The sequence below is a fragment of the Coptis chinensis genome, chromosome 5 (genome assembly GCF_015680905.1).
Source record: "Coptis chinensis isolate HL-2020 chromosome 5, ASM1568090v1, whole genome shotgun sequence".
In the NCBI taxonomy this organism is placed as follows: Eukaryota; Viridiplantae; Streptophyta; class Magnoliopsida; order Ranunculales; family Ranunculaceae; genus Coptis; species Coptis chinensis.
Genome location: NC_141460.1, coordinates 24,432,341 through 24,455,957, shown reverse-complemented (window position 1 = coordinate 24,455,957; position 23,617 = coordinate 24,432,341). Strand labels below are relative to the sequence as shown.

Here is a 23,617-nt window from a genome sequence, read left to right as displayed (position 1 = left end):
CTGTTTTCGAACCACGTTTTCATATAGTTAGGTTCGGATTCAAAACCTCGCCAAAACATGAAAGAGTGAGTTTTCTGAGTCTTCTTTCCAACCCAATTGGCCTCGACGCATTCCGAGGTCTGTGGAGATAGATATAAGGTATAGAAGTTTGGTTGACAGAAAACAGTGCGTCAGAAATCAGTTTCTACGCACTGTGTTCAAGTCCAGTTTTAAAATAGTTAGGGTGAGAGTTAGAATTTTTATAAAACATAAAAAAGTAAGATTTGGAAGTCTGCTTTCTATTCCAATTGGCCTCATCGCATTCCGAGACCCGTGAAATTAATTATGATGTTTGGAAGTTTGACTGGCAGAAAACAGTGGGTCAGAAATCAGTTTCTGTGCACTGTGTTCGAGCTTAGCTATCGAACATTTAGAATGAGATTGGATATTTTTGTAAAACATAATAAAGTAAGTTCTGTGTGTTATCTTTTCAACGCAAAAAGCCTTGATGCATTTGGACACCTGTGGAAAACGTTGTGTCATTCAGAAAATAGTCCGTCAGAAATCTAGTTTGCTGAAAATTAGGATTTTTACCGTTTTCAACTTAAGTTTTCTTCTAGATAGGCTGAGGTTGGGACTTCGAGTTCTAAATGAAAAAGTATGTCTACATACCCTAGTTTCTAAATAATTAAGTTACATGTCCTTTGGATGAATGTAGAAAAAAAAAACTATAGCATTGACTATGTGGCTGGTAAGAACTACGAAGGCTTGATTCCAATCTTAAAAGATTTGGATACGTAGGCAGCTTTGAGCAAAAGTGCAGCCACTACACTATATCTATAATATATATATATTAGTTTATGTGATAACTATGTGATTTGTGTTAGAAATTACTGTTGTTTTGAGACTACATAAATATATATGTGTGAGATAGAAGTTGTATATGAATATAGACTTTAGTATATGTGGATATGTTTTGGACATTTGTGTGTGTGGACTTGAATTTGGACTAATGAACTATTTGTTTTACGATATTGTATATATATATGAGTGTGGTTATGTAAATTGTATTTGTTTGATTATAAGTCTATTTACATTTAATAATATTTAAGTGTTTGATTTGCCTTGTCGCGCGAAAATGACTCTCTGTATGTGTGGTCTATTTTGACACGAGTAATGTTAGTATAATTATAAGTGATAATAATGTTTTAATGTTTTAATAATGTTTATGACTTGTGATGTCATGTGATAGATGGGTATTCATTGAATGTGCCATGAATGACCCGGGTATTCATTGAATGTGCCATGAATGACCCAATCGTTTGGACTGCCCTAGAGAGGAACTAAGGTATTCGCCTTGCGGGTTGGTCGTATTCCTTGAATGTACGGGAATGTAGGTTTGGGTATTCCTTGAATGTGGCGGGAATGACTCAGGGCATTTATTGAATGTGCCATGAATGGCCCGTTAGTGTTATGATGGGTATTCCTTGAATGTGGCGGGAATGACCCAAGGTATTCATTGAATGTGCCATGAATGACCTGATATTTTGTTATGCCCAAAAGAGGCTTTGTGATTATGTGTATGGAAAGCCCAGAGATGGTTGTGACTCACAAGTTACGAGTTTACAAGATGAAAGTATGTTTCCTGGAGGCGATATCCCGCTTGGGACGTATGTCTTGTAGTGGTACTCGGTGTGAGTGAGGCGCACGGATATGTGTGATTTGGCAAATGTGTGTAGTGCAAATCGTGGAGTAGGAACTAAAGGTTGGGCTGTGTCTTTGAATAAAGGAGTCAACAAGATAATTAATAAGCAAAGTAAAAATATTGATTTTACATGTGATGGAGTTATTGCATATGATGTCTATAATTTCTTATGAGAAATGTTTACGTAGTTTGTATGAGTTGATACTCACAAGGGATGAATGTACTCCTTGGTTGTGACTTTTCCTCGTTCTCATAAGTAGACGAGTGATACTAAAGTAAAAATGTATGAATTGTGTGATGTTATGGATATGAAGTGTGACGGTGAATAATACTAATAAATGATTGTGAGTTCTATGTGACTGTGAATTGACTATAACTTGATATGTTATTACGAAACTATTAATGACTTGTGATAGTCTGAGATCTATGATTATGCACGCAGAAACTTTATGACGTAATGATGTCATATGAATGACTACCCTTGATATAGGTATTATGATAAGTGGTATTCCCCGAATATGCGGGACGAACTAGGTCATATCAATTAGACTTAAATGTCTTAAATGAGGTTTGGTTATGAATGGAATTTTGACTGGCTGAGATAACTCATTTTATTGTAATGTCTAACTCTGTTTTGCAGGAGGGTAGGATCTATTAATCTTTTCTGCAGGGACGTACATATCCTACCCTAAGACGACGTGTTGGCTTAAAGGTAAGGTATACCAAACTCATTTTTATTTGGTTATCATATGTGCAGTTAATAAATGGAATGTAAGTGGTATTGTATTGTAAGTTATTTTGGAAAGTGGGAATGACGAGTACTATTATATGAGATTCTTGGAATTTGTATGTTGGGGGTGAAATCTTACTTGGGAAGAAACTACACGCCGTTTTTGGAAAATGGAACTATATTGTCTTCCAAGTTGAAATTGTTTGTAATGTTATATTTATTCATTTGAAATATTATTATATATATTTTGTTGTTAGTCTACTCATACCAGCAAATTCAATTTGCTGACCCATGTTTGCTTTGTTTTGCAACGTGGGTGTGTTCTTGGGAACATAGATGGTGGAGTGCAGTGGATGAAGACACGTGACTTGGATTTGCTCTTGGAGTCTTCTGGTTTAAGTTTTTCAAAGTGTAATACGGTTTTGAATTGGAAACAAGTGTAATAGAGTTGGTTAATAAAAATATATATATATTTGTAAATGAAGCGTTGTTCTTTCAGTTTTAATTTGATCTCAGATTTTAATAGCGTTGTTGATAATATTTTGGTGGGTTTTGTTTCACCCCGGGTTTTCAGATGATTGAATATCAGTTTTAAATTTTTCTGAAAATTTGGGGTGTGACAGTAAATGACTTGAATGTAAATTGACTTGAAAATAAAATCCTACATGACACTAGAATAAGTCTAGGTGTATTCTCTCATCCTACTTTTGAGTTCTTATACCCCTACTTTTACAAAAGACTGATTTGCCCTCTCCCATTACAGTTAAGACACCTCACCAAGTTTGCTTTATGTTTTTATTTTTTGATTTCTTCTTGATCAAGATAGGTTTTAGAGAAAGCCTTATTTTGTGTCAAGGACATCTATCTCTGGTATTCTAAGTTAAGGACTTGACTTTCAACTCTCTGGTTTTGAGTCCTTGACTTTTTACTTTGACTTTGACTTTTTTAGCACTTTTTCATAGCAGTTTTGAGTCTTCATAATAAGCGAAAATAAGGCTCCTTTTGGTGCTAAGACACAGCTTTTATGATAAGTAGTCTGAATTGCTCTATAACTTAAAAAAGGCAATAAAAGCTATGAGTTGTCATTTCATTAAGCATAAGAAGGGTTGTAATACAGTAATATAAGGGTAATAAAATACACATTTGGGAGCTAATCAGTGCCCCTGTGTCCCCTTATCTCTTTGTGCTTATTATGGAAATCCCAAGTGCTCATCTTCTTCTTCTTCAAGTCTTACAGTCTAAAAGAATCTCAATCAGCCTACTCTAAGTGCAAAAAGCTAGCCATATATCCCACCTATGCTTTGTTGATAGCGTGCTTCTGTTCTATAAAGGTAACATGGACTCTATTATGGCTATCAAGAACATCTTGCAATCTTTCTCTAAAGCTACGTTACAAGACTTCAACTCAGTAATGGAAAGACAACTCTTCTAACTAGAAGTATGACTGAAGTGGAAGGGTTAGAACTAGCAGCAGCTATGAACATCTCTCTTGTTACCCCAGCATTAACTTACTTGGGATTGCCACTCACTATAACAAGATTAGGTATAAGAGAATGTTTGTCACTCATTAAGAAGATCACAGGAAGAATTTCAAACTAGAAAAATAAGGATTTTAATAGAGCTAGTAGAGTGCAACTTGTGAATTCAGTGCTTTCATCATTTCAAACTTATTGGGCAACAACTTTTGTTCTTTCGAGAACAATTCTTGATAAAGTAGCGAAATTATGCAACAGATTCATCTGGGCAGGACCAAATATGGCAAAACAAATGCATCATGCAAGCCACTATGCGCTCAGACTAGATAAAGAACATGGAGGGCTTAGATTAGTTGATCCTAGAGTTTGGAATCAAGTTGCATATTGTAGCTTAGTGGTGAAATTGGCCCAAAAAACTAATTGATTATGGGTTAAGTGGTCATGGGAAACCATATCAAGAAGAAGCATTTTTGGACCATGAAAACTCTAAATGACTTCTCATAGGTGTGGAGAGGGATCTTAAATAACAGAGAAACTGCATGGAAGTATGTGAGACATAGTATAGCAAATCATAGTGGTACTAGCTTCTGGCACGACCCATGGTGCTCAGGCCCCTTCATCCTAATATAAATTCTCATGCAAAGTCTCTCCTTGTTGATGTAGTGATAATAGATGCATTAGTTAGTTCAATGATTGTAAATGGGTGTTCAACAAGGAGTATCATTGATCTACCTGAATGTGAAGTGAAGATGTGGATCATGAACACAAGGATAAACTCAATCTTACATTTCATAGGACCAAGTCATTTGGACCCCATCCAGTTCAAGAATTTTTTTATGTATCCTCAGCATGTGCAGCCCTTAAGAATGTAAAAAGTAAAGTTAAATAATGGTACAAGATTGTTTGGGGAAAGTTTTTAGTGCAGAAACATTCTTTCACTTTATGGCAATTATTCTCTAGATCGTTACCTACTCAAAACAGATTAATGGCGAAGAAAGTGATCGGGCACTCTAGATGTTGTCTCTGTGATTTGCATAAAGAAAGCTCTGTGATAACTAAGTTTTAATAGTGTAAAAATAGTAGTTTAAATAGTACTAAAACATGCTAATCAATCAATATAATACTCTCTAAACATGTTGTTATATGGGAGAGTAGTTGTGTTCATTCCACTCTCGCTTGTACGTACTTAAATGATTGTCTAAGTTAACTAAACTAATTCACAATGAGAGTAATAATAAGATATGAAAATAGTAAATATAAGTTCTAAAATAGTAGATATAATTATGATAATAAGAGATTAGAGAGGGATAATCCACCACATGATTTGATTGGCTATTAGTTTAGTCATTGAATCGTTTGTTGATCTCTAGTGAATACCAAGTCATCTCTGATCATGGTTTCACTAGCATGAGAGTTTAGCTCCAACATAAATCTCTTTGATGGTGGCTCTAAACCCTAGTTCAACTATTATGACTTTTATCTCTAAATAATCATAAGAATTGAACTTGAAATGCTATTTAAAACGATAACTATTCTAATGACTAATCATCCTCACGTGGCTTCATAAACCCCCTCTAATGGAGGTTTAGTCTTGTGTCATTGGATTTAAACTAAAACAATGAAATAAAGACATAAGAATAAAGAGAATTGAATTAACTAAAGCTTTTATTGATGGTTTTAATGGAGGCTGCAACTAAACTATTAAACCTAAACTAAACTAAACTATTCTAAAGAAAAGAAGTGAGAGAGAACCCTAATTTACAACTAAACTAAAGAGAGGAATAACCAAGTTTTGTTTAGCCTTAACTCTCTTTATATATGAGAGGGTTAGGGTTACATTTTCGTGCATAGGCCTGGAGGCTATACTTTGGTCCTCTTATGTGAGCCCAAAGTTCATTAGATTAAGTCTAAAAGGGCCACAGCTACTAGAAATTACTTCAGTACCTTTTTTGTCTACCTTTATAGCTCTTGTTGGGATAAGGCTAGGTCCATTAGAAATCTTATTCTGAGATGGTCGTTTTGACATAAATTATGCCCAATTCCGAGGTCCGAGTCCAAAGATACGCCCATTTGAAGTTTTGTTAACTTTTCTGTTCTTTTTCTACCTGAATTGACTTTGACTGGGCTTGAAAAGGCTTTTTCTTCTTGATTCTTGGGCTTTAAACATAGAACACTTATAGCAATCATCTTGACTTGTTTTCCATGCAAAATGACATCTTTAAGCACATAAATAGCTTCAAGACCTAAAATACACAAAAACACTTAAACAATACTAACTATTATTAATTATAAACATAATTAGACTAAATGTAATACTATTAAGGGGTTTAAACTACGCTTTTAGGTGCTTATCACTCTGCTCATTTATTCTTTGACTGTTCTTTTTCAAAATTTGTGTGGCAAAGTTTCAAATAAGCTTTGGGGTTACTAGGAAGAGTTCGTACCTCACATGAGGGAATGATGTGCCTGCTTGTCGCTTTAAAAGTGACTTTTGTAAGTAAACAATATCAAGAGTAGTATTTTCTTGTACTTTCCTGTGCATGTTTATTTCTAGGGAGGAATATATTGCGAGATATCGTTTTTAGTACGAGATTTGTGCGGAAGTTTGAAAGGGTTCACTAACAAAAGGTAAGCGCTCTCAAGTGGTCGGTTGCTCAATTGAATTTTGCCTTGGTGTTTAACAAGGACCCAGGTATACAATGTTTTAATTTGTACTTAGTTAACCTCAAAAGTCACTGTGGTTAGTACTTAGATATTTTCATTGGTACATATGGTTCTCCTAGTGCAGAGTTATTATGTCTACTAGTGTAGAATTACCATAATAACCATAAGGAAGGTTGAATGTATCAATTGTCAAATTTAGTTTTAATGGCTACTTTAGATTGATGGAAGAGTGCTCGTGATTGCAAAAGTGATTCTTGTACTATTTCTTATGTAAATTCTGAGATGTAACTAATCTACCGTTTGCATATAAGATCATATTTACTAAACCGTCTTACAGCATGTGATGAGTTTTCGTCATGTGTACTAGTTCCTTATGTAACTTATATTTTGTTATCTCGATCAATATCGATAATCACATGTAGCAACACTTCATAATAACGTATAGATAAGTAATCTTTAAGCTTGTAAATAGTGTAGTGATTATCTTTTTCATTCAAATCCATTAAGAGTATTTTCTTTTCGGTGGATCTATAAGCTCAAAATGGGAAGAGTGCTCACTCAATGATAGTGAGAGGTTGATGGTTCAAATCCATCTAGATTCAATTGAATTTCTTTTTAATGGATATTTATAATTTTGAAATCAATTAAAATTGGAATCTTAAAATGTGCATAGATCTCTAAAACGTCATAAAATAGGTATAGCATTTTAGAAAAAAATGCTATTGAAATAGGGATAGCGATAAAGAAAAACGTTATTGAAATGCATAGCGCTAAGGAAAAAATGCTATTGAAATAGGGATAGCGATAAAGAAAAACACTATTGAAATGCATAGCGCTAAGGAAAAAACGCTATAAATATCATAACGTTTGTCAATAAACGCTATTAATTCAATAGCGTTTTTTCATAAAACGCTATCAATAAAAGCATAACACCGTCATTTAATAGTGTTTAGGAAAACGCTATGGTACACGAATCATAACGTTTTTCGCATGCTATCATAAGACTTTTCTGTAGTAGTGTAACGTGGAATGCGCAAGATATACTGTGGACTCAAGGCTCTGGCACTTACAACCACACTCTCTAAGTAGAGAGGTTCGGTTACCTTATTAATGTATTCCCTTAAAGCAAAAGATGAAATAGAATGGGAAAGAAATACATCAGAAAAGAGTAATTAATCCTCCTAGATGGGATCTTTGAGAAGGATTTCTTCGACATCCGTAGACCGTAGCTCATGAAAAAGTTTAAGGCGTTGACCATTTACTTGTATTGTGATGTTATCTTTGCGGTCCTTTATGGTAATAGTCCCATAAGGTGTGACTTCGGTTATTTTGAAAGGACTAGTCCACCGAGTATTCAATTTTCCTGGGAAAAGATGCAATCTAAAGTTATAAAGCAAAACTTTTTGACCAACTTTGAAATGATTTTGTAAAATATGTTTGTCATGAATCCTTTCCATGTTGGTTTTGTAATATTTTGAAAGGTCATAAGCATCATTTCGAATCTCTTCGAGCTTGTTTATTTTTAGTTTACATTTTTCACCTTTCCTATCAAGATTATAATTAAGGGTTTTTATTGCCCACAGGGCGCGATGCTCTAGTTCAACTGGCAGATGACAAGGTTTTCCAAAGACAAGTCTGTAAGGGACATCCCTATAGGTGTTTTAAAAGTGGTTATATATGCCCATAGTGCATCATTCAGATGGAGAGACTAGTCTTTCCTATTTAGATTAATTGTTTTCTCCAAGATACGTTTAATCACTCGATTAGAAACTTCTACTTGACCACTTGTTTGAAGATGATATGGAGATGCAACTTTGTGGGTTACTCCATATTTTTTCATGATATGTTCAAAAACTCGATTGCAAAAATGTGATCCACCATCCCTGATGATGGCTTTTAGAACACCAAATCTTCAAAAAATGTTTTGTTTTATGAAACCGATGATTGTTTTGTTATCATTGTTACGACATGGTATGGCCTCAATCCATTTGGAGACATAGTCTACGGCTACTAAGATGTAGATGAAACCATTAGAAGTTGGGAAAGGTCCCATAAAATCGATGCCCCAGACATCAAAAATCTCCACTATGAGAATGGGATTTACGAGCATCATGTTACGTGCAGACATACGACCGAGATGTTGGCAACGAACACATATTTTGCAATGAAGAAATGCATCGCAAAAGAGTGTTGACCAGCAGAATCCACATTGTAAGACTTTAGTAGTAGTTTTATTTGCACTAAAATGTCCTCCACATGACTGCTCGTGGAAAAAGGAAAGGACCGCAAATTGTTCCCATTCTGGAATGCAACATCGGATGATCTGATCTGGGCAGTATTTGAAAAGATATAGGTCAACCCAATGATAGTAATACTTTACTTGAGCCAGGAAGTTCTTCCTCTAATTTCTATTCCATAATGGCGAAGTCTCTTCAGTTACCAGATAGTTCACAATATCAGCATGCCATGGTGCATAAAGGATCACGTAAAGGTGCTCATCAGAAAAAGAATCTAAAATGGGTTTAGAATCACTGTCAATATCAATAGTTAACCTAGATAGGTGGTCTGCCACTACGTTTTCAACTCCTTTTTTATCTTCTATCTTTAAAGCGAATTCTTGCAGGAGGAGAATCCATCGGATAAATCTCTGCTTAGCATCTTTCTTTGCGAGAAGGTATCTAAGTGTTGCATGATCAGTGTAGATTAAAGTTTTCAAACCTATCAAATAAGGACAAAATTTGTCTAAAGCATAGACAATGGCTAAGAATTCCTTTTTAGTGGTCGTATAATTCCGTTGAACCTCATTTAGTGTTTTACTTGCATAGTAAACAACCGTAGATCCCTTATCATGTTTTTGGCCTAGAACAGCACCAACAGCGTAGTCGCTGGCGTCACATATGAGCTCAAATGGTTTTGACCAATCAGGAGGTTGAATTATAGGTGTAGTTATTAATATGCCTTTCAACTTTTCAAAAGCCTGCATGCAGTCCGAATTAAACTCAAAGGGTGCACCTTTTATAAGAAGATTAGTTAAAGGCTTAGCAATTTTTGAGAAATCTTTGATGAATCTTCGATAAAATCCAACATGGCCTAGAAAGGTTCGTATGTCACGAATATTCCATGGAATAGGTAGAGTATAAATTTTGTCTATTTTAGCTCTATCTACTTCTATACCATTTTTAGACAGAATGTGACCTAACACTATTTCCTTTTTTACCATGAAATGACACTTTTCCCAATTAAGGACTAGATTCTTTTCCTGACAATGCACCAATACTTTGGAAAGGTTGGATAGGCAATCGTCGAAAGAATCTCCATAAAGAGAAAAAACATCCATAAAAACTTCCATGAATCTCTCCACCATATCACTGAAAATGTGTAACATGCAGCGTTGAAATGTGGCAAGTGCATTGCAGAGACCGAAAGGCATACGTACATAAGCATATGTTCCAAAAGGGCATGTGAAGGTAGTGTTTTCTTGATCTGCTTCATCAATTAAAATCTAAAAGTATCCTGAATACCCATCCAAGAAATAGTAGTAAGCACGTCCTGCTAAATGTTGAAGCATCTAATCTACAAACGGCAGGGGAAAATGATCTTTCCTTGTGACGACATTTAGCTTATGATAATCAATACAAATCCTCCACATTATGGGAACATGTGCTGGAATTAACTCCCCTTCTTCATTACGGACCATTGTAATCCTAAATATCTTTGGCACCACATGAATAGGGCTGACCCATTCACTGTTAGATATAGGGTAAATGATTCCAGCATCCAGTAATCTTAGGATCTCTTCCCTTACTACCTCTTTCATAGTTGGATTTAATCGATGATGTGGCTCTCTAGAGGTCTTGGCATTCTCTTCCAGGTGACTACGGTGGGTGCAAATCTTTGGATCAATTCCTTTTATATCATCAAGAGACCTACCAATTGTAGAACGATGTTCTTGAATCACTCTAATTAAGTGTTCTTCTTTCTCCTTTGCCAACTGGGATAAAATGATGATGGGATGTGTACCATCGGTATCAAGATAGATATATTTTAGGTCTGGAGGGAGAGGCTTAAGGGCAGGTGTAGGCGATGTGGGTAACAAGGTCTCTACAGGATTATGTTCTTCTATAGTAAACACTTGGGCTAGTGACATCTCTTCATGTTTAGGTATTTCAATATCGGAATTGTATAAAGGAACTAATTCTAAAGTGGCAGCTGTATCTTCTTTATAATGATCCATATCGAATTCTGACTCTATGAAGGATAAGAACTTATGCACCTCATTTTCTGGGAAAGTTCGGTCACAGTACTTTTGCACTACACTGTCTATCATACAAACTTCTTCATCCAACTCTTCTTCCATCTGTTGTTGCATCATCTTGAAAACGTTGACTTCTACTGAGAGATTTCTAAAATACATGGTTATAGATCCATTACGGCAATTTATGAGGGCGTTGGCAGTTTCCAAGAATGGGCACCCTAGAATGATGGGTATGACATCATGAGCTACTTCGGTATTGAGGATGATGAAATCAATAGGGTAGTAAAAATCCTTAACCTTGACAAGCACATTTTTGACTACTCATTTTGGATATTTGATGGATCGGTCGGCTAATTGCAATGTTATGGTGGTAGGTGTAAGCTTATGGAAATCGAGTTGTTTAAATATGTAGTATGGAAGGAGGTTAACACTTGCTCCAAGATCGAGCAAGGCGGTGGCAATGTACTTGTCTCCTATAGTGCAAAGGATGGTAGGACGACCAGGATCTTTATACTTGACGATATCGTTGGTCTCTGTGAGGGATGGAAATTGTTCTATAAGGAAGGCATCTTTTGGAATGTTAGTTTTTCTTTTGTTGGTGCACATATCCTTGAGAAACTTGGCATGTTTGGGTAAATGTTTAATGGTGTCAAGAAAGGGCAGGTTTATGGTTAAACTCTTGAATGTTTCTCTAATTTCATCAAAATTTTCATCCTCCTTGGGTGTCATTAAGCGAGCTGGAAAAGGTGCATTTGGTTTGTATTGCCTAACTGGGTTAGGTGGAGGAATTGGTGGTTTAGGGATTAGAATATTGACACGGATAGGTGGAGATATTTGGCTTTCAATTTCCGGTTCTGGTACTGGAATGAGTACTTCTATAGGTATAGGGTCTTCTGATAAGACTACTTTGTTGTCAACTATTTTGCCAAATCGCAAAGTTGTGACTGCTTTAATCTGTTGGGCTGTGAGGTTTTGAACTTTTTGGCTTGTCAATGAACTTTTTTGGGTTTTTTCTTGGGCTAACAAGTATAGAGATTATTGCATGGAGTCTAGGATTTGGGTTTGTTATTGCATGACAGATAACATTATTTCGGTGAGCTTATCTGTTTGGACACTAGTTGATGGTGAAATGGGAACTAGGTCTCTTTGGTTGTTGATAGGTGGATTTTGGTAGTTCTTGTTGAAATGGGAGGGAACCAATGTTCTGTTCTGATTGTTATAGATACCTTGTCCTTGTCCTTGTCTGAATATATTTGTTGGTTTGTTGAAAGCTGGAGATGGTTAGTTTTGTGGAATGTTGGTCCATGTGAAGTTTGGATGTTGTCTCCATGGTGCATTTGGTACATTGAAAGCACATACTTCTTCTGATTGAAGTGATGATAGGTTTATGATCAAGGGGCAGGTGGCATCTATATGATTTAGGCTTAGACAGAAATTGCATGGTGAGGTATTTATGTTTATGACAGGATGAGGGGTTTGGCCTTTCTGTTTGGTTGTGAGGGCATCTATCTTTCTTGTGAGGGTTTCGATTAAGGTTTTGATTTCTGGATCTGATTTCACCTAAAAAATACCACTAGCCTTAGATATACTGGGTTGGGCTATTCTGGAATTGTTTATATCGCCCCAATGGGTACTCTTTTCAGCTTCGTTTTCAAGAAAGGTTAAGGCTTCGGTTGCACCTCTATCCAAAAAATTACCATTACTCATGATGTCGAGAGTTACTTTGTGTTCTAGGAGAAGAACTTTGAAGAAATATTGGACAAGGGTGGATTTTTCTAGTTTATGGTGAGAACATGAATGGAGTAGGTCAGAGAATCTATCTTATGCTTCGGAAAATGTCTCCCTTGGACTCTGTCTAAAAACTGTATCTTGTTTCTTATCTCTTCTATTTTCTTCAGCGGAAAGTACTTCTTTATGAAGGAAAACACAACCTTTTCTCATGTATCGAAAGAATCGGCCTTCTGTGAAAGAAGCCAAGCGTGACTCTTACCAGCTAGAGTGAAAGGAAACACTCGTAGCTTAACCTGATCGTCGTTGATGCCCGGATGGTGAAAAGTATTACATACTTCATGTATCTGGCGTAAATGCTCGTACGGTAACTCGTGTTCTAACCCGTGGAAGATGGGTAGAAGATTGAACACGTTCGGTGGAATGCAAAAATTGCTCGAGTAGTGTGAGTCGTACACAAGATGGAGGCCCATCTTGCAACGGTGTGTAGAAGTTGGAGAGAGGCTCTTCAGCTTGCATTACTTCGTTTGGCATCTTAGTAGATGGAGGACTAGAAACAGGAGATTGTCTAGGACGACGTGCTCTCCTACGTGAGTAAGTTTTGTTCTTGCTAATACCTATAGTGCCTGAACGCAGTATCATACACTTTTAGCAAGACCTAAAACTATCCTAACATGCGCAAACGGTTCAATGTATGCTCAAGCAATCGAAATTTGTTTTTGCAAGTATGGAGTTTTGAAAACTTTGCTTTGGTCTATAATTTACTATGCCCTGTTAAAGGGAACAATTGGGCGCGAGACTAGGATGGCTCTACTACACGTCTCATAAGAATAGGCAATCACTTCACCAAGTGGTGTGCTACCAAAAATCTCACTCACGATGAATCTACGGGAGAGGAGTAAGGAAGGTAGTTGGTCCACCGGAATATGGTAACTGATTACTCTAAATCCTCGTTGCTATATTTATGTCATTTTCTGGAGGAGCGTGACTACTTTGGGCTCTAGTTGATTAATTTTAATTCAATTTTTTTTTGGTCTAGGGCTTTAAGAATTAAGCAACGTCCAATTTACCTACGTTAGGGAATGACTTCCCAATGGTTGTTATGTGGCTCGAGTTCAGCCTTATGCGTGAATGTAAATTGCAATGCGGAAATTAAATTTCAAACAATCTCATCAGCATGCTTGAACACACAAGGTATCCTCCTACTTGGGCTTTGAGGAGGTTTAGAATTTACCTCTCAAGCCGTGCTTACACACTGCTTGAGGAGAAGGCGATGTCGGTTGGCGCATTATCTGAGAATCAAGCCCAACCTTTCGAGCTTTACCCTGTTTTAAGTTACAATAAAGGTCCACTTAAAAAGTCCACAAGTTGGGTTTTTGATAATTAAACAACCTTGCCTTCAAGGGCCCAAAACTTAAAATTAAACTAATATTATACTAATCTAATAGATTAACTAGTTTAGATTGATTATCTAGATTAACTAGAGTTAAATAGATTTAGAGTGTTGATTACCAAGTTGATTCAAAGTGTGCGAGTGATGATTCACGACTTGCCTCGCACACTCGAACTTCCCAAAGCAATGAAAACTCTAATCCCTTGGTAAGTATACAACTTCAACCAAGTTCAACTCATGTTCATCCACGAAAACCAATCAAAAACTATTTTTCCTATTTTTTTTTTTTTTTATCTCTAACTATTACAAACAAGTTCCACTGGTTTGTCCTACTTTATTACAAAATCTGGGTCTGGAGTTCAACTATACATCAAAAAACAACTGAACTGGCAAAAGACTAGACACGCGTGTGTGGAGTGCCTGTGCGGTCTCCCTCTGGCTAGGGCGAGGTCGCCCGTCCGATTCCGGTGAACTTCTGTGGTTTTCTTCTCCAGCTTGTTGATCCTGAACCGTGATTTGCAAAAAAGTAAGTCAGTAATGAAAAAATAGCGAAATAAAACAACGAAAGAATTAACAAAAAAATATAAATGGAAAGGTGAGAATGGTGCTTCCTCCTTAGATGCTCAACCAATCACTCTTGATACTTCAATCCATGACGACGGCGCCATTTAAAGTATACTAGATTAGAGTATCTCAAAATTTGTTTTTGATGTGGTTCATCCTAGATTGTTTAGAGTTTGAATGATGGGAGTTTGAAGGAAGAAGATTGACTCTTAGTTTAGAACTAGTTTAGTTTTTTAGTTTATGAATGAAAAACATTGAAACTCAAGTTGTTTAAGATGGAAATGATTCAAAACAATGAAAGAAAATATTGAAATGAAGATTGAAACAAAGAACAACAAAATAAGATTGATTGATTGATTGAAATAAGCAAAATAACAAGATTGAAATGAAAATAAAATGAAGAACAATAAAGTAAAAAGACTTGAAAAATAAATGACTAGAAATTAAATCCTATATGACACTAGATTAAGTCTAGGTGCCTTCTCTCTCCCTAACTTTTAGATTATATACCCCTACTTTTGCCTTTTACTAATTTGCCCTTCTCCATTATAATTGAGACACCTCACACTTCACTTTTTGCTTTTCCTTTTCCTTTTCCTTTTTGATTTCTTCTTGACCAAGATAGGTTTTGGAAAATGCCATATTTTGAGATAAGGGCCTCCATCTCTGGTCTTCTGAGTTGAGGACTTTGACCTTTGACTTTAACCGTTAACTTTGAATTTTTCAACACTTTTTCATAGCAGCTTTTGGTCTTCATAATAAGCGTGATTAAGGCTCCTTTTGGTGCTAAGACGTAGTTTTTATGATAAGTGCTCTAAATTCTCTGTAACCTTAAAAGGGCAATAAAAGCTATGAGTTGTCTTTTCATTAAGCATAAGAAGGGATGTAATGCAATAATATAAGGTTAATAAAATGCACATTTGGGAGCTGATAAGATATAGAGGTGCACTAAGAGATCGAAACAGAGATGTTCTAATGGCGTTATGTGGAAATTCTACAAGACAATCAATCTTACATCAAGAGTTACTTAGGGTTCTAAAAGGCCTTGAAGGAGTGACATAAATGAATATGAAGGAAGTGTTAGTGCAGTCGGAATCCGCTGAGAGTGATACAGATCTTGAACAAGAAGGAAGTACGACCTTGGTATTGCAGGAATCTAGTGGCTCAGATTGGGTTTGAACAAGCAAAATTTGAAGAGGTCCAGTTTCAACATGTGTTTAGGGAAGGCAATCAAGTTGTGGATTACTTGTCAAGAATTAGTAGTACTTGTAGTACTCATAGTACTGACTGTTATAATCAATGTATGTACTTTATCTCCCCCATGGATCAAAAACTTAGTGAACTGATCAAAAGGGATAACGAAGGAAAGTTGTACGTGAGAATTTTCCATTAATAAAGGTTGGGGTCCCTAGTCTTTTCAAAATAAAACAAAAAAACCTCAGACAATACAATATATGTTCTACTAAGGTCAGTTATATGTCTATGTTTTCTCTCCACAACACCATTTTGTTGTGGAGTATGAGGACATGAAAACTGATGCTTTATGCCACTAGTAAGAAGGAAATTTTCAATAGTTTTACTAGTAAATTCACCACCTGAATCTGATCTAAAGATTTTTCTTTTCTTTTCTAATAAATTTTCTATTTACTCATTGTAATGTTTAAAAACAACATAGAAATTAGACTTGGCAAACAAATGATATATTCAATAATAGTTTGAGTAATTATCAACAATATTGGCATAGTATTTGAATTCAGAAATAGAAACAAATGGTGATGGCCACCATAAATCCACATGTACAAGTTCTAAAGGACTACTAGCTCTAGTTTTTTTACTTTTAAAAAGACAATTTACAACTTTTGCTAAATTGACAATTATTACAAAAACTATATATCATTAGAGTCTTGATACAAAGAAAGATTAAAATTGGTAATTACTTTATTGAAAATGGAAGATGCAAGATGCCCAATGCGTTGATACCAAAGAGGAGATGCTCTTTCACCAACAAAAGCGTTTTTCACCAAAGAATGCAGAAGATGGAAAATGACTTGATGTAGATGTTGCAAGAGAAATAGGGTACAAGCCATTCCTCTGTGGACATTGAAAAAGAATCCTCTATGACTTGTTGTCATTCACAAAGATATTTTATGATGTGAAGGTTAATGAGCAGTCATTATCAAAGGTAAACTTGTGAACATATAACAAGTTTTGTAAAATTTTAGGTGGATGCAAAACATCTTTAAGTAGAAACTTTGAATTTGAACAAGGTGTGAATAAAGTAATGTTACCAGTATTGGCAATGTTTATGGCTTGTCCATCTCCAACAGTTACTTGATCTGATCCATTGTAAGCATGAGAAAATTCCAAGTTGTTGTAGTCAGCTCTCATGTGATTTGAAGCTCCATTGTCAGCATACCAATTTGTATTTCTTGAACTTTTTTTTTTTTTTTTTTTTGAAACAACTAGGGGTTAGGGTACCCCAACCTTTATATATTAATTAAGTTCTCAAGTACAACTTTCCTTCTTTATCCCCTTTGATCAATTCACTAATTTTGTGATCTATGGGGGGCATAAAGTACAAGTTTCATTACATTCACTAATGGTATCTAGGTCCATAGTAAGTAGCTTTGACATATAGTCTGCCACTTGGTTACCTTCCCTCAGAACATGTTTGAAATTTACTTCTTCAAACTTCCTTAGCTCGACCCATATATGGGCCACTAAGTTGCAACAATATCATGGTGGGTCTTCTTTTTTGGTCAGCATCTTCACCACTCGCATTGAGTCAGCTTGCACTTCCAATCTCATGATATTCATTGTTGCCACCCCTTTAAGCCCTTGAAGTACTCCCAACAGTTCTTGGTGTAAGACTGATAACTTCTTCGAGCTTCCAGTGAACGCCATTTGCACATCCCCATTCCAATTCCACAAAGCCCCTCCATAACCAACTCTTCCATTTTGTAGCAATCCATCTGTATTTAAGGTCAGCGTGTCAGTGATAGGCTTCTCCCACTTTACCCACTTCTCTTCTCTCTGTTTGAAACTACCTAGTCTTGCCAACACCATTCTCATAGCCCCATCCTCCTTTGCCTTATCTAGTGATTTCCCGATATACACTCTCATGTTGTTCAAAGCCTTGAAACTTATAGATTCAATTGATAAGTATCTCTTCCTTTTGATGCGTCAGTTCCTTTCATTCCATATAGCTTGTATAGCTGCACAAGTTAAAGCCCTTAGAATTTCAGACGCCACTGACTTCCCCCTACATAGTCGCAAAAGGTAATACCACTCATTATGTGAGGATCTCACTCTATCAGGTAACCCCATTGCTTTCTTGAACTCTTGCCAGACAACTTTCGAGTAAGGGCAATCAAAAAACAGGTGAGCAAAGCTTTCTTCTTGTACATTACACAAACAACACTTCGAAACCCTTATCACTTTCTTGGCCATCAATCTATTTTGGGTAGGAAATGACCCAGCAAATAACTGTCATATCGTGAAAGAGTGCTTGGGTACTGAGAGCTTTCCCCAAACAATCTTGAACCATTTAACCTTGCTCCTCACATTCTTTAGAGCAGCATATGCAGATGAAAGATCAAACTTACCAGAACTTGAAAGAGTCCAAATTATTTTGCCTTCTGGCAAGTACGAATTAATCTCTGTATCCATGATCCACTGTTTAGCTTCACAATCAGGGAGATCAATAATGCTCCTGCCCCATCCTCCATTAACAATCACTGAAGCAACTGAAGCATTCTTTGGCACGTGGGCTAGCGCTGCTTTTGCTTGGGCATTCAAACTTAGAGGACTTGAGCACCAAGGGTCATGCCAGAAGCTGGTGTTATGTCCATCAGCTATACTATATCTCACATATTTCCAAGCCATTTCTCTATGCTTTAGTATCCCTTTCAACACCCATGAACAATCTTTTGGCATCTTCATGGTCCAAAAATGTTTGTTCTTGATATGATTCTCCCATGACCATTTGACCCATAAACAATCAATTTTTTGGGCCAGTTTCATCACTAGTCCACAATAGGCAGCTTGGTTCCAAACCCTTGGGTTCACCAATCCTAGTCCTCCATGCTCTTTGGCTAGTCTCAGGGTTGAATGGCTTGCATGATGCATTTTTTTCTCCATCTTGGGACCAGACCAAATGAATTTGTTGCAAATCTTTGATACTTTATCTAGCACTATTTTTGGAAGCACAAACGTCTTAGCCCAATAAGTCTGAAAAGATGTGAGTACAGAGTTGACAAGTTGCACTCTACATGCTCTATTCAAGTCCTTATTCTTCCAGTTTGAAATTCTCCTTATAATCTTTTCAATGAGTGGTAAGCATTCTCTGATACCTAGTCTGCTTGCAGTGAGTGGCAATCCCAGATAAGTGACTGGGGGGGTGACCAGAGAAATACTCATGGCTTCTACTAGTTCTTGTCCTTCTTCTACAGTCATACTCCCCGTGAGAAGAGTCGTCTTGTCATTACTCAAGTGCAACCCTATAGCCTGGGCGAAGGATTCCAGAATATCCTTGATTGCCATTATAGACTCCATGTTGCCTTTACAAAAGAGAAGGACATCATCCGCAAAACATATATGTGAGATGGCCAGTTTTTTACATTTAGAGTGAGCAGAGATCCTTTTAGACTGAATGCTCTGTAGGAGTAGAGCACTCAACACTTCCATAACAAGAACAAAGAGATATGGGGACACTAGATCACCCTGTCTGAGGCCTCGTTTCCCTTTGAAATAGCCTTCAGTTGTCCCATTTATCATCACTGAGAAGTGGGGAGAAGCATAACACATCTTTAACCAATCAATGAATAGAATAGGGAATTTGAACTTGTGGAGTATGGATTCCAGAGCTTTCCATGAAACAGAATCATATGCCTTCTGGATATCAAGTTTGATGGCACATCTTTTTTGACCTATCTTTCTAGAGTACCCCCTGAGGAGTTCATGGGCCAGCAAAAGGTTGTCTTGAATTGCCTTCCCAGGTACAAAAGCAGATTGAGCACCCGATATCAGTGATGAGATGCAAGTTTTCATCATGTTTGTTAGAACTTTGGATACACACTTATACAGAATATTGCAACATGCTATAGGTTTAAAAGAGGGAACATGATAAGCATTTTTCATCTTAGGAATAAGACAAAGAAATGTAGAGTTAATACCTCCTGGGATCTGCTTATGGTTAAAGATGTACTTGATGACTTTTATGAGATCAGCTCCAATAATATCCCAGCTAGACTTATAGAAAAAGGCATTAAACCCGTCAGGGCCTGGTGCCTTATTATCATCCATAGCGAACAAGGCTTCTTTAATCTCCATGTCACTGATAGGCGCTACTATTAACTGACTAGCTTATGGGGTTAGCTCTGTTACCTGAAGACCATTAAGGAACTCGGGTTCACATCTAGCATTTGATTCCACTCCTATGATCTCAGAGTAGTAATTTAGGAAAGCAGCAGCTACTTGTTCTTGTCCTTCTCTCACTACCCCTTGTGCATCTATTATACTCCACACTTGGTTTCTAGTCTTCTTCTCCTTTAAAGCATTGAAGAAATACTTACTACATTTATCACCAAAGCACATCCAGTCTATGTCAGTCTTGTGATATAATTCTGCTTCCTCTAGCTTAAGTAACTTACAGAGTTTCCCCCTAGTTACATACTCATGTGCACTTAGTGACTGGTCCAGTGGATCTCTCTGGAGCTTCTCTTGAATGTCATGCAGTTCAAGTGTTGCGGCCTTAACAATTCTCTATATATCATTGCAGAAGTGTCTTGCCTATCCTTTCAACACCCTTTTCAGGGTTTTAAGTTTACTAGTAAACATGTAAGGTGGACTCCCATGATCTGCAATATCCCAACACTCGTGAAGAGAGGGAACAAAATCTTGATTCAACACCCAGCTATTACAGAATCTGAAAGGAGGGTGCTTTTTTACTGAGTTCATGAAGATCAAAACAATAGGGCTATGATCAGACAACCTCTGGTTTAGGAATTCAACCCTTGTTGTGAAGTTCATTGAGGACCAGGCAGCATTTACGAGACACCTATCAATTTTAGACCATTTCCTGATATTGTCTCCTCTGCTATTCCATGTATAGAAACACCCAGTGGATGTATGATCAAACAGCCCTGCTACGTTTAAGCAACTAGCAAACGGAATTGTTTCTCTAGGGTGTATAGCTCTATCCCCAACCCTTTCATGTCAGTACAATACATTATTAAAATCACCCATGACACACCATGCTCCGTGGACTCCTACACTTATAGCCTTTAACTCATCCCACAGAGTAATCCTCTCATGACTCTTATTACTAGCATACACAATAGATAAATGGAAGGAGAAGCCATGCTGCAAACTATTGACCTTGCAGTGGATAAATTGAGCTCCTTCCACTTCCTTCTGTATGTCCAAAATACATGTATCCCATGTGATCCAGACCCTATCATACTCATCACTTAAGTAGTTGTGAATTGCCCCCCATGAAGGGCATGCCATGCCTGTAGTACTACTAAACTTATCCATTCTAATCTTTGTTTCTAAAAAACTCATACAACTGATCTTATTCTCAGCCACAAACCTCTGCATACTTCTAGCCTTCATGGGGTCATTTAATCCCCTTATATTCCAACTACATATTTTTAACATTGACATTTAAGCAATCAGTGTCCTCTCCTCCTACCCTATCCTTTGGGTCTGCCCCTCCCTCTCTTCGCTGATGCATTTTGGTTTTCTGTATTGTTCTTCTTTTGAGCTCTCGTTTGGACTGGAGAGTTCACCATATTCACTGATTGAGAACTCGGAAAAACAAGGGTAGCACACGCATCCCCAAACAATTCTGGGTCAGCATCTGACAGATCATCCTCCTCTAGTTCTGCTAATTCCTCAAAAACATTTCTATCGGCCCTAAACAGGCTTGCTTCTGGGTTCTCAGGTCTCTCCAGTTGGCCAGATTCATAGACCACCATTGCTTGTTCATCCATTATCTGTTCCTGTTATGAATATGAGCATTCAACTCTTCCCGGAGACACTATAATTCTTCGAGAACTCACTGGATGGGTCCCTTCCTCACGGACTTGGCCTTCAACACTTCTTTGTATTTCTTCTCTTCCATTTATGTTCAACTCCATCTGACCACTAATAGGACCAGAATTTTCTTCTCTGACACCCCCCCTGGTTTGGAGTGACTATTGCTAGTGTCAAAGCGTTCCCCCGTACCGTATTGTCATTTTGGCTTCCCATGCTTTGTTGCTCAACTATGTTGCTGTGTTGCTCCCTGATCCTCTCTGGTTTTGTGCTGTTGTGCCCTTCTGGCTTTGTTCCACTATAATTGTTTCCCCACCATTGGCTCTTCCATTTCTGCGAGTTCATACTCTGTTCATCCTTACCCCACACTGCTGAGTACTATGCCTAAATCTCTTACACTTCTCACATGAGAGTGGTTTCCAAGGATATTCAAGAGGGATAACCATCTCTCTTTCACCCACTTTAATTTTGATGGTTTCTTTATACTCAAAATTTACTGGAAATTCAATACAGAATCGAGCAAAAGATAGCCTTTTTCGCTTTGTTGTAGCTTGATCCATGAACTTTGGGTTTCCACCAACTAAACTTGCTAAGTACGACAACCCATCTAGAGTCCACATCTCTTTTGGGACGTCTAGCAGTTTTACCCAGAGTGGGATTGTTGCCTCCTTGTTTCAAGTTCGCCACCTCTATGACCATGGCTTGATAACAAAAACTCTTCCAAATGATAAACACCGGACCTTCATCAAGTACCATCCGTCGATCCTCACAACATGTGAAGCTCATATAAAACACATCCTTGTCAATTATGATATCAAAAGCTCCTTTCAACTTCCATTTCCTCTCAAGGAAAGACTTTACAGTGGGAAAAGGCAGTCGAGTGTAGAAGTAATAGCCCACCAAATACTCGTCCCACTGTTTAATCCCTTGTTCCACCAGATGGTCGGAACTTGTGCTACCCCATCCACTATAATGGGTGCGAAAGAAGTAAACGCTACAGCTCCTTCCTGAACCCCTGAGCGCCCAAAGAGAGAGCTCCACGATCCATCTCAAAAACCCTCCTGATTGTTTTGAGAAGATTGTTGTTGTTCCACATAGCTACTACCAGACGCCATTTGTAGGAAAGGTATTTTTTTTTCCAACGAGCTAAACAGACAAACCTCTTACTCTGCCTAGATACTACTAACGGCGAGAGATTACTTTCACCCAAGAACTCTCGATGTACACAGCAGAGGATTTTACCTTAAGTAGAAAAAAGAGAAAAGAGAAGAAGAAGAAACGGTTTTGGATAAGAGAAGTGTGATTTTACCAGAGAAAACTTTAGCTTTGTTTGGATAAGAGAGGGACGCTACTAAAGATTTAACTAAACTAGTAATAAAGGATACTTGAGCTTTGTTCGGATAAAAGCTTGATCTTTGTTCGGATAAGAGAGAAACAAAGAGATGAGTTTCTTACCTGTTTCGGAAAAAGTGGAGGGAAGATCGCGATAAGAATTCTCACCTAACTAAAGTTTGCTATAAGCAGTAATCTTTGGAGCACTAGATACACAAATTAGGATATGCTTAAGTAACCCCCTGTCACCCACTCAAGGTCCCCATTTTAGACTCTTATAGCTAAAATATTATTTCTTGAACTTGATGCTTCATTTCTATGGGAAACCATTGCTTTGAGTTGCTTTGGTGGTATCTTTCCCTGGAAAACATGATTCATTCTATCAAAGCAATATATAGCATAATGCCCCACTTTACCACATATCTGACGTATTGGTCGATTTCCTAGATTAAAGCTTTGACCCATATGACTTCCATTATAATTAGCCACCACTTGCTGGTCCAGTATTGAAACATTTGTTATCTCTAGGATTATATCCAGAATTATTTCCACCATTGTTTCCAGAACTGTTGTTGTTATTGCCATGGTAATAATTTCCATTGTTGTTATTATTGTAATCAGCAGAACCAGAACCTCTTCCATATATAATTTCCTCTACCTCTTCCAAAACTTCTTCCTCTACCATTATAACCTCCTCTGTTATTGTAACTACCAGAACCATTGTTATTGTCGTTATTATAACCACCTCTTCCAG

General features: G+C 37.2%; 2 protein-coding genes across 2 annotated transcripts; both read right to left on the bottom strand.

Moving 5' to 3' along the window:
* Window positions 1–17,229: 17,229 nt before the first annotated feature.
* Window positions 17,230–17,616, bottom strand: LOC147497150 (uncharacterized). The gene has a single exon (XM_086562780.1). The coding sequence runs from the start codon at window positions 17,614–17,616 to the stop codon at window positions 17,230–17,232; it is 387 nt and encodes a 128-aa protein (XP_086418906.1).
* Window positions 17,617–19,857: 2,241 nt separating this feature from the next.
* Window positions 19,858–21,876, bottom strand: LOC147497149 (uncharacterized). The gene is made up of 5 exons (XM_086562779.1): window positions 21,724–21,876; window positions 21,328–21,497; window positions 20,747–21,136; window positions 20,299–20,701; window positions 19,858–20,256 (listed from the first exon to the last, which is right to left on the bottom strand). Exons 1-5 carry the CDS (start codon window positions 21,874–21,876, stop codon window positions 19,858–19,860), a joined length of 1,515 nt encoding a protein of 504 aa, XP_086418905.1.
* Between the last annotated feature and the right edge of the window lie 1,741 nt (window positions 21,877–23,617).

Coding starts and splice junctions, on each gene's coding strand:
- LOC147497149 (XM_086562779.1), bottom strand. CDS start 21,876: ATGAACTCGCAGAAATGGAAGAGCCAATGGTGGGGAAACAATTATAGT. Junction 21,498..21,723: donor GAAGCCAAAATGACAATACG/GTACGGGGGAAC, acceptor TATTCATAACAG/GAACAGATAATGGATGAACA. Junction 21,137..21,327: donor CCAGAATTGTTTGGGGATGC/GTGTGCTACCCT, acceptor AAAAATATGTAG/TTGGAATATAAGGGGATTAA.
- LOC147497150 (XM_086562780.1), bottom strand. CDS start 17,616: ATGAGAGTGTATATCGGGAAATCACTAGATAAGGCAAAGGAGGATGGG.